The following is a 14,442-nucleotide window of genomic DNA, read 5'->3' as shown; positions in this document are numbered from 1 at the left end:
ACAAGTGCTGAGAGGATAGGTGTTCCACTTTAAAATGATGTGATAGATTCGGGAGGAACCTCGGAAATAGAGTAATTTCCCAAGTGACCAATTTCTGAACACTCACTACGCTAAGAGAATCATCAACAAGGCAACATGTCAGGCTCAGCCTCATGCCAACATGGTGCTGACATGCTGACTCATTTCTAATGAATCAGCCGTAGATAGAAATAATAACCAGATCATAGGCCATGACTGTCCATATATTGCTGCCTGTTGTAATTAACTGGATCTTCACACAGTGTAAGCATATGCACAGGTATTTATAATAGCCACGACGCATCACATTGGTGTTTGAAAGCAAAGATAAAAAGCAGGTTATGCTTTCATAGTACTGTACTTAGTTTACTCCATTGAACAGCATGGCCCCTTGCATTTACAGGGAATTATCCAGTGTGGTGGAATTCATCATTGTGAACATTCCTTGCATCGCACAATTCAGAAACAAATAAGACATTTTAACTACACTTTACATTTTATACAGTCCATATATAATGCCGTTAACTTAGCGTTTCATATTAGGAAACATTTTGGAACAAGTTATTAGGAAACAGTTCACACAGACGCGGCTGGCCAGACATTTGTTTTGGCTTGAGGCAAATCTACTAAATTTTGTATTCACTCATTCAGTGTAATTGTGCTGTCCGGGGTGTAGTTTAGTTGGATTAACTCAAAGTACCAACATTTCACTACTTAAAGTCACTGCAACTTTATCATCTCAAACCTAAACATTGAAAATGCAACTAGTTCTGGGCGTGGGTGGGGGTATTTTGCATTTGTACTATTGTTTTTTTTTTTTAGACAATGGATCATTGCAAAATGTTTTAGGTCGGTCCCATGGGCTGAGCTCTGCACTGTCTTTAAAAAAATGGCCATGCTTCATCATCTGTTGTTTGTGTCAGAGTCAGACGGTCACCTGGAAAGGTCAACGCGACTTGAAAAGATTTAAATCTCCTTGCAGGAGAAAAATGAACTGTGACAAGTGGAACGGTAGAACTGGTTAATATGGACACAGACAGCGGCACATTCCTCTTGGCTTTAAAAAGAAAAAAGAACAATTTACCTTGACGTTCACAGTACGGGGGGGGGGGGGGGGGGGATAGAGAATCACTCTCCTCATCGGTTTTATTTATTTTCTTCAAAAGTATTTTATAAACATTTTTTTACGGTTTTACTTTTAACAATGAAATCCGGCTGCAAATATGTGATAATGTTGAATAGTTTTTGTGTGAGATGTAAAAGGTGGTCTACGAAGAGAAAGTGATTTGTGGTGATAACAGCGCAGCATTTGTCATCTTAATTGCATTCCGCTGTTCAATCAAAATCATGTTATTCTGCAAACAAAATACAGTCTAAGATTATAAATTGATCTGCATGACGTTATTGCCTCAATCACCAAACAAATGATGCTCTGTTTTTTTCCAAAACAACGTGTTTATATGTGTCCCATATCACTTTATCCGTTTTGTAATTGTAAAAGATCTGCAGTCGTTTTCGCTCAATATTACAGTGATCTATTTAGTTTGTTTGTATATTAGTGGGTGTAATATTAGCCCATTAGTTAAGACTGTGTTGACATTTATCTGTATGTCATACATTAATGTGTTGCTTGCTCTTTAGGAAAAATACAGGAACCAAAACACAACTGCAGCTGCTTTTGAGGACAAATATAACCTTTGTATCAGAAAAAAAACAAAATCAAAACACTACTGTTTATTAATCTAGTTTAACAGATAAATGTGAATTAGGAATGCTGAGTGCGTGGCCTATCCTTCATAATATGTTTGACGACACAAGAAAAGAATAATGGAACTATTTTAAGCTGTAACGCCAACTTTGAATAATTTGTCTGTTGCAAAGTGCGACCAAGCAAAAACTATTACACAGTGGGCACTTTTTATGGAAGGCAGTAAAGAATATACTCAGCCATTCCCGTTTCATTGCCCATGTAGGAATTATAATCGCTTTACTGAATTGTATCATGCTTGTTTACCCTGAATGTATTTTGACCAATGTTTCTTTGACTCATCCCACAGGCCTTCCCGTGTATCTCCACAGGAATCTATGGTAAGATCATGTTTATTGTTGTATTTGATGCTAGAATATGCGGTTATGGGAAGTGCTAAGATTGTATTTTAAATTATTTATATATATATATATAAATAAAAATAATACCGTACCGCTTATTCCTCATTAGGGTCGCGGGGGTTGCTGGAGCCTATCTCAGCTGTCTTCGGGCATGAAGCGGGGGACACCCCGAATTGGTTGCCAGCCAATCGCAGGGCACACAAAGACATACAACAGTCACTCTCACACTCACACCTTGGGACAAATATATATACAGTAAAGTCTCGTTATATCGATATCGGATATATCGATAGTCCTGGTTATATCGATACTATTTCTATGCACGCACGGAGAAAAGTACATGCAAACAGGGTCGGATATATCGATAGTCCCGGTTATATCGATATTTTTTCGGACTCCGTTGAATATGGATATAACGAGACTTTACTGTATATATATATATGTACGATTAAAGGTATTCTGATACTGATATTCCAAGGGGTCAGGTGACTTGATCACTCTTTATGATAAAAAAATGACATTGTTCCCTCAAGCTCTCCTTTCATACAAACACAGCAGCATGAGTAATGCCTTAATTAGTAAGTAGGATCAAAACTAAAATACTGTGCATGTAATGGCTCATTGAAGTCCCTTCAATATATGATGATGTAAACATTGTGTCACCTGAAACTCAATCAACACATAGCAAGATCTAAATTGCTAGCAAAAAATATTGTGTTGAATTTGCTGTTTTCTTTCCGAGTTTTATGCAATTGTATGCTACTCGTGAGTGTTATATGGTCTCCGGTGGGAAAGGGGGGATAAATGTGTAAACATTTTTGATATCGTTCTCCCACTCTATTATTGAACAATGAAAGTTTAATTTGGCACCTCATGACAAAGAATTCTCTTAGGATTGAAAAAAAAATCCGGTAATTGTTGCTGTATATAATGATGGCCGTGCAAGACCATAGGATTGCCAACACCTTTAAAGTGAGCTGCAGAACAGGGGCCAAGCCCACACGGGAATTTTTCCACGAAGAACAGGCTTCGCCATGGTTGACCAAAGATGTTCAGTGTATGTGTTGCGCATCACATTCAAACGTTGTCTTGGGAAATTAGACGGTTGAGCTGATAAATAGACATTTTAGTGCTGCCAGAATTTCTGCAGAGGTTGAAGGAATGTGCGGTCAGCCTGACAGTGCTCAGACCATATTCTAAATACTGCATCAAACTAATCTGCATGCCTGTCATCCGACAAGCAAGATGAAGAACGAAGAAAAGGCCTCAAACAGTTTGCCGAATCCAGATATGGGACAGGGATTAGTCAAACCTTGTCCTGTGGTCTGATTAGACCGCTTATTTGGTTCAAATGGTGTTATGCATGTGTGACAAGTACAGGGTGTCTTGCATAGAACAAAGTTTGGTTGTAAAAGCGTCATAGTCTCGAGCAGATTAAGTACTATGCGTAATGTGACATACTGAGTATGAATTTCAACAATATAAGAACCCCAAATGCACACCCAACAGAAACATTTTCTTGCCATATAAGCAAAGGTTAAAGATGTGGACTGGCTAAGAATGTCATGAGACCGAAGCTTATTGGGCATTAGTGAGGCATTCTGAAATGCAAGGTGGAGGAGGACACACATCTCGCAGAAGATTGAATCAGGCAATATGAAGAACATTTGACTCATGATTTTTTAATGTTTGCTGTCATATTTATTCCTCCAAGATACAGTTGCATATGCACCCAAAAAAATATGTGGCATCATTTTTTTCTCTTTCATCACTTTGGATTCGTAGTTTAAGTTTGAATCCATCATGCTCTTGTGCAATTGATCTGATTTTGGGAAAGTGAAAAAGTCAGGATAGAGCAACTAAGGTATCCCATAGTTGCTCTGCTCTTGCGACTCGTGTCATAGATAATTTGGAGAGACTGTCAAATTTATCTTCAGATTTTTTCTGCAGCTAACATCAATCTCTGGGGGGCATGTGAGTACTGATCCATGTTAAGATACCTTCCTCATAGCTAGAGTGCTTAAAGAAAATTTACGTAACTACATCCCAATGTTAACAACTTGGTTTTTGCTTGAATGCACTCTGTCCATCTTAATTTCCCAAAATATGAGTATTCAGGTAGTCTTAAGCTGCCGAAAATTCATTCATGTTGGGGCCCACTTAACGCATTCACTGCCAGACTATGTGCAAAAATATATCCACTCCAGCTCCAGGGTTTTTGTCATTTTCACTCATATTGTAGGACCCACAGAATATTGAGTTTTAGGACTACAGTACATAAACATTAATTGCAGCGTAAGAAACCATAGACTATCTTCCTCTTCTTTCATTCGAAAAAAGGTTTATGCCAATCTCATTTGGCTCTTAGGGTTATCTGTAATGGAAGTGGGTACAGCTGTACAAAAGGCAAATCATTTCCCCCGTGAGAAGGAAAAACATTGCCATAGGTCTGACCGGAGCTTGATTCGAACCCTCAAGTAAGAAAAAACTAAACCTGAATAAATTCAGGAATGGCGGTGAATGAATTAAATGACACCATCAGCATCTTGGACTACATGGGAAGGCCCGGGTTAAGTTCAGAAGCTGGGACCTTTCACCTGTATAGCAGATATGACCACAGGTACTCTGTCGTCTTCAAAAGTCATATGCTAATAATTTTTTTAAAAAGCATGATGACAGGCTTTCTGCTTCTAAACAACTGTTTTAGTGCAACTCGTCTATTCATGAAAGCATGACAGGGTTTGATCATTGTTGTTCCGATATGCTGCTGGTTAGGGCATAGCTTATTGCAGTTTGCTGTGTTCATTGTGTAGTCAAGTGCTGCACTGCCAGTGGGGGCCCGTCATAGCACTGCCAGACGCCCTCACTTCAAAAGTACAAGGCAACGGCGAGCCAAGCATGCTGCTGAGGGGAAGTATTCAAGTCTGTTCAATAAATAAACAGCAGAGCACTTCCCATAACTGTATCTTCACAGAACAATGCAGCTGATAGCTGATTACGGATGAAGGTTCAAACATAGCAGAGGGCAAATAGAGGATGGATTTTACATATGTATGTATTTATTTATTTAACTACAGTATGCTATCTCAAGTGTACTATTCTATTGTTCATTTACCATCTGCTCCTAGAACTCACAAACACAAAAGTTTTTGAAAGTTTTTGTACACCTTCAACTACGAAGTACCATGTTATGCAGAGATTGACCCAAAATACCGTGTTGATTATGAGATTCAAAGAAATTTAAAGTATGGTACAATCCACCTATGACATTTTCAAAGTGCTTATCTCTCAGTAAAAAAGTTGTCCCACAATAATGAATAAAAGCGTGCTTCCAAGAGCGACAAGCCTGTTCTTTGGAATATGTGGCACAGGTTGGCAAATGAGGCATGAATGAAAATTACCCTCCTCAATGCCTTTCACGGTTCAGAGCCACGAGGCAGGAAATTGTCTTTGTATTGGTTGTGATTGTTCCTTTGTGTTTTCAGCACAGCTCAAAATTATTTTACGATCAGCTATGGGGCGCAAGGGGTTTGCTTTGGCCATCTGCATCCTCGTGAGTGTCATTCTCCTTTTTAGTGCAACCTGTTTAATTTTAAAATTCCACACATTTTAAGCATATCATTTTTCTGATAGGATTCTAAGTCATGGAACCGCACACCGCTTTATTTTATTTTGTATTTGCAGCAAAGATACTGTATGTATGAACACATTTATCCAAAGAACATGGATGTTTGGCCTTCTCTATCTCTCTCGCTCTCTCTGGAAACTGTTTCCACACCTTCCTTGATGTTGAACCGGGTTCCGGTACCGGGTTTAATTCCACCCCCGGCCGCCCTGTGTGGAGTTTGCATGTCCTCCCTGGGACTCTGTCGGTTGCATGGGAGGCTGATTGTACACTCCAAATTGTCCCTTGGTGTGAGTATGAGGGTAGATGCCTGTTCGTCTGTGTGTGCCCTGCGATTGGCTGGCAACCGGTTCAGGGTGTCCCCCACCTACTGCCCGAAGTAAGATGGGATAGGCTCCAGCACCCCCCTAGTGAGGATAAAGCGGATTGGAAAATGAATGTTCTCATATGTTTGTTCACCTTACATCCTAATGGTCAACAAGCACACAGACTATGGTTAACAATGTGACGGAAAAGGGAAAAAAATGAGGAAAATGTTGTCCAAGCTCTTTTGTCAGGAAAGCTCATCCTAATTGACACTGCCTTGCCCCTCTATATTCCAAAAGACTCAGTCACCATTGACAGATTATGGCAGAGCACAAAGGTCGGGTGTAGCAGTGAGGCACAGGGGGTACCTTCCACACATGGGAAGAAAAATGAGGCCTCACACCGCGCTGACAGTGTAATCCCTCAATCAGGCCCATTAACCACAACAGAATTTCAGCACAGACACGGCATTGGCAGTACCACCCATAAACAGACTGGTACCCACTGTGGGCCACGGGGTCACCTAGCATGATAGAGGTTATTAAGTGCTACTTCTGTTTATCCATCCATCACAGGCATGTGACCTGAGTTTAAATGGATTATTCCTTCCGGGGTGGAGGCGCTTCTTAATGTCTCGCAAGATAAGTGGAAAAAGTCAGCTGCGTACACTTGGAGAAGCCATTTTGTTTTTATTTTTATTCACAGTTCTTGCCGTCATGTTTTCATTTTTTATGTTTCCTTTTTTTTAATCTCAAAATATTGTCTTTCACCGAAATAGGCACGCAGAGGCTTCAACACCATACGTAAAAATGGTCTTTTAAAGATGGGTTATATATCATATAGTCTTGGATAGATCATATATTTTTGCTGATGTAGAATGATAATTTTCAGTAGCCTGTTACTGATCTGTTTAGGGGGCATCTGATCTGATCAAGTGCAAGAGTCAGTGCCCTGCTGATAGTACGCAAATGCACCGACATTCATAATGTGTCTGCCCTTCACCTGAAAGATGTCACGGCGCCCTTACATATCAAACACAATCGAAGGTGAGATGCAGCCATTCTACCGCTGCTCATCAGATTTGCAACATACTAAGTATCTCTATTTACCATTCACCCTCCATCTCATGTAGCTCAGTGATAAGTCTGAGCGCTGTTGAAAGACATGTACCCCTGACTGGGTGCCTCTGAGATATGCAGGTGTAATCTACACAAACTGGACTGGATTGCCCATGCATCCGTTCTCCACATCTGTCCAGATCAAAGGTGTTCAGCGCTAAAGATGCTTTCTTGCAACGCAGCAATCTTCATTTCTTTCGGATTAAGGAAGCTTGGAGATATATAGGACCCCTTATCTTTCAAGAGTGTTATCTTGTCTTTTGTCACCAGCGATGGTCAGGCAGGTCCACTCCCTCTGGTAAAAATCTCTTGATAGGGAGCTTTCCCTAGGTGGGAAAAAGCACACTTATTGAAAGCCAGTTTCCAGCAAATGGTACTGATCAGGTAATTTATTTAGACATTAGTAAATTCAAATACATGTAATGTCGGCATTTCAACTAAAATGTATGCTGGGTGGATGACAATGTTCTTTCAAAACCTATTTTTTATGACCCTTATACAAAACACCCCCCCGCCAAGAAAAAAGGTGATTGACCCAACTTTCAGGGGTTTATGGAAATAAATAACCCCAAAATTTGACTGCCACTTTAGTCAAAAACTCTCCATACAATAAGTGGTGTGATATATTGCAAATATCTTCACCAAAGAAAATAACAAGAGCCTAGATGCTGGTACCACAGATATCTGTAATTATTTACCTCCCTCGTTTTACATTTGATCGGAAAAATATAAACCTCAAACTGACAATTGTTAGACAGTCTAACAACAGCTAACAGTCTATATTATAGACAGTGGCTGGTATTTAAACATTGCTTTCTTATTTTCCATAAAAAAGGTGTACTGTACCCAATGCAACAAGAACATAATGCTCAGGTGAAATGGGTTTAATGTGCATCTGGAGTGACTTTCCTGTACCGAGGTGGTCGGAGACACAAGATTCTGCTCAAATGCCACAAACACTTTCCTCGCCTCACATCAAATATTAATTATTCACATTCAAAATTAAATGTTAAGGATGTTTTACTCTTTAATTACTTTTGTGAAAGTTGAGTCGCTACTCTGTTTGCCCCTACATATCAAGTCTTTTCTGAATTTATGTGTCACTGTTAGGAGCACACCAGAGTATACCCTACCTCTCGCCCAAAGACAGTTGGGACAGCTCAATTATAATTAGGGCCAGCAAATTAGAAAACAGATGGTTGTTATGTATCTGTCAAGCTAATTTACACAGTGACTACCCTCACTTTGAGGTTTTTTTTTCAGTGACATGACCAGCAATGGTAGACAAAGATCTACTGTTTTATGTCGTATTTCATACATTAAGTGAAACACTAAATAGCTAATCAAAAAGTTAAGCAAATCTGCAATGTATTTTATTGGATGCACAGGTGAGCATTACCTGACAGTGTTAGCTTGTGAAAATTGAACACATAATTGCTCGATAAAGTCTTTGTGGTTGGAATGAAGGTGACATGTTTTGCAATGTTCCATAAAAAGAATATGTAAAAAGTAATTAAGTGGCATTGTGAAGAACTGCTGACTGCACGAAGGACACTGCAATTCCTGTTGTATTTGTCGGGGCATGTATGTACAATTCAATTTTCACTTGTGATTTTTAGTCAAGCCCTGCCTAGAGTCACCATTTTCAGGAAAAATCAACTTTGGAAGAAACTTCAATAATGTAGTGTCGTTCTTTTTTTCATTTGTACTATACATCTTGTCCAATCCGTTTTTTTTTTTTTTAAGGGGGTGTTAATTTTGGCAAACGGGCCATCACCTCAGTACATCGTTTCCAAGAAAGGTCACAATGGCTTGAGCCATAAAATCTAATCACATTCTTCCAACTTTCTTTTTCTGTCCTCCCTATATAATATAGCATGCTTCCACCTCTCTTTGTCTCTTTCACCTTCAGTGGATTGTAAAGTCGGTCATGGTCACAGCTTACTGTATGTGCCAATGTTAATGCTAAAAGAAGCTTCGGGCTATTTGACATCCACACTTGGTGTTTGGAGTTGTGTGGCACTTTTCTCTCCTCCACCCGAGATCACTCACCCGTCCTCAGGGCACTGACAGTGCGACAAAGCTTTTGTCTTCCTTCTTTTTCCACTTGACATCACGACAACTTCCGCTATGGAACTTCCTTCCACGCTGGTTTTCACTGGTTCGATTTCCCTGTGCATTTGTTTGAGCAGGTTTTGTTTTAACATTGTGGTCCTGTAAAATCTGCAACCAAAACTTGCAATGTACGGGACCGTGTGCCTCCCTCGCACTTTTCAGTGATATAAATTCTTTAATGTTAAAAAAAATACTTGACAAAGCAGCGTGTAAAAGGTTTTTTTTCTCTCTTTATTTAAACACGTATGTCCTTTGGTGATTTTTCAAACCTATACATACATAATATACAACATAATGAATACTTCATGGCAGACAGTTCTTCAGAATATATGGCTGGTTAAGACCTTCACCAAGTCCAGGAACCCGTGGGATGGAGGACGAGCGATATGAAACAGACCATTCTCGAAGTAAGGCATTACTGATCAGGTTTTTGTTTTGTGGCCATTTCAAGGATATAAAAGTGAGATGCATGTTCAGTGGTAAAATTGTTTGTTTAAAAGCCTACTGAAAGATTCACAAAGGCAGTGTGCATGTCACAGGGTGTGAATGCCACTAGCTATATACGAGTCAAGGATGCATGGGAAGATTTTATGGCACACACTTGTGTTTGGCCCAACGACTTCCTTCCTCTCACTTTATCAGGTGGTGTAGCAGCACTTTGTCACATATTCTCACATAATACAAACCACCTGAGCTACAGACAGTTACTGTGAAAGTTAACTCTGGAAATACAAGATGTGAGATTCGTACATGACCAGTAAGACGTTTGAGGACAAAACTGACCCAAGCAGCATAGAGGTACCCTAGAGGGCCCACCGTCACTGTACCTGGGGCCATCTCTCTATCTCCTGACAAAGTAGTTGTCACTGAAACCTTCACACTCCACAAAGAAAGAGCGGGACAATCATACAATAATTCCCTTGGAGATATTATATTATGCTTCTGTATTTGTTCAACATCATAAGGCTGCGCCTACACTACTATATGTTACCGGGAGCCCTTTTTTTCCCGAAAACATCGTGAGTTATGTTCTTTCAGCCTTTATTTGTCTCTGTATTCAAGTCGTGCAAAGTTCTTTCATGGGCTGTCAGGGTATCTGTGACAACGGACTGCGAGGGAGTCATCGCTGAGTCCCTGATACTCAAAGTGTACAACTGTTTATATGCCCAGCAGTTTTTCATCCGGCCTACAAGTTCTGATAGGGTCCTTTAAGTTTGCCATGTTCAGTCGAGGGTTTCTCCTGATGACACCAGGCAACTTAAGAGCATAGTTGTGGTCCAGGCTGAATCAAATTCCAAACTAGTATTCACACTCCTATTAATAGCCATGAATATAATAGAAATCTTCAAGAACCCCAAAAGCATCTTTCATGGGTTTTAGGGCTGTAGGAGGAAATAGGAAGACAACACATGCAGGTCTGGGATGAACATGCAAACATGTTCCAATTTCGATTGAAACGCAGATGTTCCGTCAACCAGTCAGCTGTGCTTACCATGAACCCACCAGTACACCAATTTGATATGTTGCTCCAAATTGGAAGGATTTTTTTAATTATCAAATCATATTTAACCCAACTATACTTGCCATTGAAATTCTCAGGAAGTTATCAGTCTCTTTCTCTTCCTGCAATTGTGTCAAATTGTACCATGGAGGTGTATGTGAAATGTGTGAGCTGTTTGACTAGAGGCACCTGCTAATTCATTTATTAAATTATGAGTAATTAAATCAATAAGCCACTTTGAACAAAATTCACATTCTGAACTCCTTCTACGTATCAAATAATGTTTGCCCATTGCTTGTGACCTGATGTTCTATTCTCATTGAGATACATTCAGCCTCGTTCACTTTATATTTTTCTTCAGGCATCATACAGTGAGCACAAATGTGGACCCATTATTCCATTTGCTTTCCTAAACACATTTTTATGACACCCTTTTCCGAGACAGCTTCCACTTTTTATTTCCTATTTTTTTTTCTTCCTTAACATCTATTCGCCAATACAGTACAACATGACAAACGTGAGTTGAAATGTTAGTATAAAATGCAAATTCCATGCAGAAAATACCAAATGGTGGTGATGCTGCAAAGTAAAGCACATATACAAGAGCAGTCGGATAACCTACAAGCTGACTTGCCATGCTGGATTTGGTTCATATCACAGCGTTCCTGCAGCTAAGTTGCTAAGGACTGAACGCTCAGTGAACTATCTGCAAACATGCAGCCTAATGCAGCCTCAGAGCTGACATGCTGTCACTGCTGGCTGGTATGCTACTCACATTCTACTTGTAGATGAGCTCAGTAACATGTCTTTGCCCTGCTTGCAACTCAACTTTTCCTGCAAGGCAGAGAGGGGGGAAAATGAAGTTGTGCGCACTGTTATATTTTTGCTGTCTCATCTAAGTTAAAAAAAAAACAGTAATTTCTTGACTTTGACCTCAAGTACTCTAGATTGTGAGATGACATCATTCAGGCAATGTAAGGATTGATTGCTTTCACTTATGAGTTTTCCTTTTCGTGCACCTTAAAATGTCCTTCCAACTCTTGTAAACCAGTTTCATAGGTCATACATTGTTTTATCAAGGGCTGTGACCCAGGAAGAAATAAACAGATTCGAAAAAGTGACCCGTGCAATAACCTACTGGCTATGAATGTCGCATGGCCCTTGTACCGGTTGATTTGAGTTGAAATTGAGGTCTCGACCCCTGTCATTATAGCAAGATAGTGCCCTCTGCAATCTCTGGTCCCTTATTCGGTGCTTATTATATGGAAGAGTGCCTATACTGGTCAGTTGCCTTCAAATTATTTTACATCGGATATAGTTTTTCTGTTTTTTCTTTTTTTCTTTCATAATTCAGAGCAGCGTGGGCCTGATTTATTCAAAGTTTTTAAGTGTAAAAAGGAAGTTGACTGGCCGACAGACAGACATTGAAGTTGAATTGTGAACCGAGCGCACCTGCAATTGCTTGCCAGAAATGGTTGCATTAATGTTGTACATTCTGCTTTATGTGCAGACAGAAAATGCAGCACATGCAATGTGAATTATTCAAGGATATATCCGATCTGTTTAAAAATGTGTCTCAAAGCAAAGGGAAATCTTAAATACGGCCACTATCTCCAATGCCATTTTAAGGTGCGACAAAATGCTGCATCAGTTTAGTTTTTCTTTGAATCTAGATAATTTCAGTGCATGGTTAAAATTGACCCTGGTCTCTCCCAAGTTTTAAACATGATGTTTAGCTTGGTTCACACAGCAGGATAATAGCCCAATTTTAGCTCCAATTCTCCCTTCCTAAAATTTGTGAGGAACATCTGATTACAGCATTGGCTCACAAAGATAATCTCAGATATTCCTGATAAGTGTGGTATGTTGCGCCTCAACGTGACCACTTGGAGGAATGCTTGAACGGCTCTGATCTCCAGTGGGAGATATTCAACAGTTTGGATTGTTTTAGCCTGATGCGTCACTGTTTTGTGGTCTGCAAACAAAAAGGCAGCCTCTTGACAGTGACATTCCGCCAATCAGAAATTAGTACCACTGGCTCCTCTTCGTCTGCCATGCATGTTCGTTTCCTGTTTAATCTTGTGAGGTTTTGCGAGATTTCCAGTCCAACTCAAGTATATTATTAATGACGTTGGTTTGTGTGTGATGTGTTATTGTGGCTGCATGCCACACATTGCAATTTAAAATGTGTGATACTGGTGATTTTTTTCTTACCATCTGTGCACAACACCATCATTTACATGCAGCCACTTTTTCCCATTGTACACATCAGAACCACCATGTTGTTTGGGATCTTAGTTAAAAGTTTGCTATCATCAAAAATCATGTGCATCAATCTTGTGCTCAAACTGTGATTGTTTTTCAGAATTCCTCTTATGATCGAATAATTTCTGTAGTATAATGGTTTTGTTGTGAGACGAGACACATCACAAAGTTAGGTGCAGCTTTGACTGACAGGCAACAATGTGTGCCGTATCAAAAAATTAAGTCAGAGCCAAATGCGTTTGTCTGCCATGTGGTACGTGGCCTCCGGGCTGCATCAATGAAAAACAGAATTATCACCAGCACTGGAAAACTACGAGGGGAAAATGAATGCACAGGATAGAATGACAAAATGCAAAATATTCAAGTTAAACTACTTCTGGCTGTAGTACATGCTCCGGATGTGTTTTCTATACAGATATTGATTGATATTGTCTCTTTCCTTTTGTAGGGTTTCCCAATGAGCCCGCAAGTGACATTGCCCTGAACACAGTCAAAAGTTGGATCGAAGAAAATCCTAATACGGTAATACATATTTGTGTATCGTCCTCCTCCTCCTAGGGTAAATCATTACAAATAAGCATGGTAGGACCACCGAAGTGAGACAAAATATAAATTTGCACGCGCCCTTGTATTTGATGACGTCTCGTTGATCTGCCTCGCTTCATCAACCGTCAAGTTTGAGGTCTGAATTCCTCATCAAATTAAAAGTGAGTCTGAGACTAATCAGACCATAAATGGTCTGGTGATTGTTCAATTGGTCTTAGCTATGAGGAAATTAAAGAATAAACATATCTAATGAAATAATCTAAAAAAAATTGGTTACATTAATTATTGAAGTCTTGAATTGTCTGGACATGACAAAGGCTTTCATGCTTCTTCAAAAAAAATACACCCAGGGATTTATTTGTCATATCACAAGTGGAAAGCATGTGAAATTGAATAAATTGTAAAATTAAATTCACCTTTTTAATTATGTTAATTATTAGTCCTTTGTAATAACAACTCTAATGGCGACTTCAAATAATTGTTTTTGTATACATCAATACTGAACAATACAACATCAAAGTAAAAAAAGTGGCACGCAGCTTCATCTGACTTATCCTGAGTTTGAGGGTTCAAATCCTTGCAGTGTATTTTCATGTTTGTTCCAGGCCTATGCCTGTTTCTCAATAAGCCATAGAAAAAAAGATTACTTTATACTGTGTGCCTCCCTCCATCCCATTCTTTTTTTTTCATCCTGAAATGGTTGTCAGGGGGTCGTTAAATATTATATCCAACATTAACCTGTGAGTAATTCAACAGTCTGAGGTCATCTCTGTGTGCTGTGATGCTCTTCTATCTGTCACTGTGGGTGTCCGTTTTAAACTCACAGCTTGATATGCTCC

At 39.5% G+C, this 14,442-nt stretch overlaps 1 protein-coding gene across 3 annotated transcripts in view; it reads left to right on the top strand.

Annotated features, from left to right (window-relative positions):
• Positions 1–14,442, top strand: part of macrod2 (mono-ADP ribosylhydrolase 2) — a 315,136-nt gene that overhangs the window by 217,540 nt on the left and 83,154 nt on the right. For all 3 annotated transcript variants that reach the window (XM_089012537.1, XM_089012536.1, XM_089012535.1), the window contains 2 exons: positions 2,076–2,106; positions 13,506–13,579. In XM_089012537.1, coding sequence (XP_088868663.1) covers positions 2,076–2,106; positions 13,506–13,579 — 105 coding nt within the window. The remainder of the gene's footprint in view (positions 1–2,075; positions 2,107–13,505; positions 13,580–14,442) is intronic.

This window comes from Hippocampus bargibanti, linkage group LG13 (assembly GCF_051943395.1).
Source record: "Hippocampus bargibanti isolate YZ-2025 linkage group LG13, ASM5194339v1, whole genome shotgun sequence".
Classification (NCBI taxonomy): domain Eukaryota; kingdom Metazoa; phylum Chordata; class Actinopteri; order Syngnathiformes; family Syngnathidae; genus Hippocampus; species Hippocampus bargibanti.
This window is presented reverse-complemented; position numbering and strand designations above follow the sequence as displayed.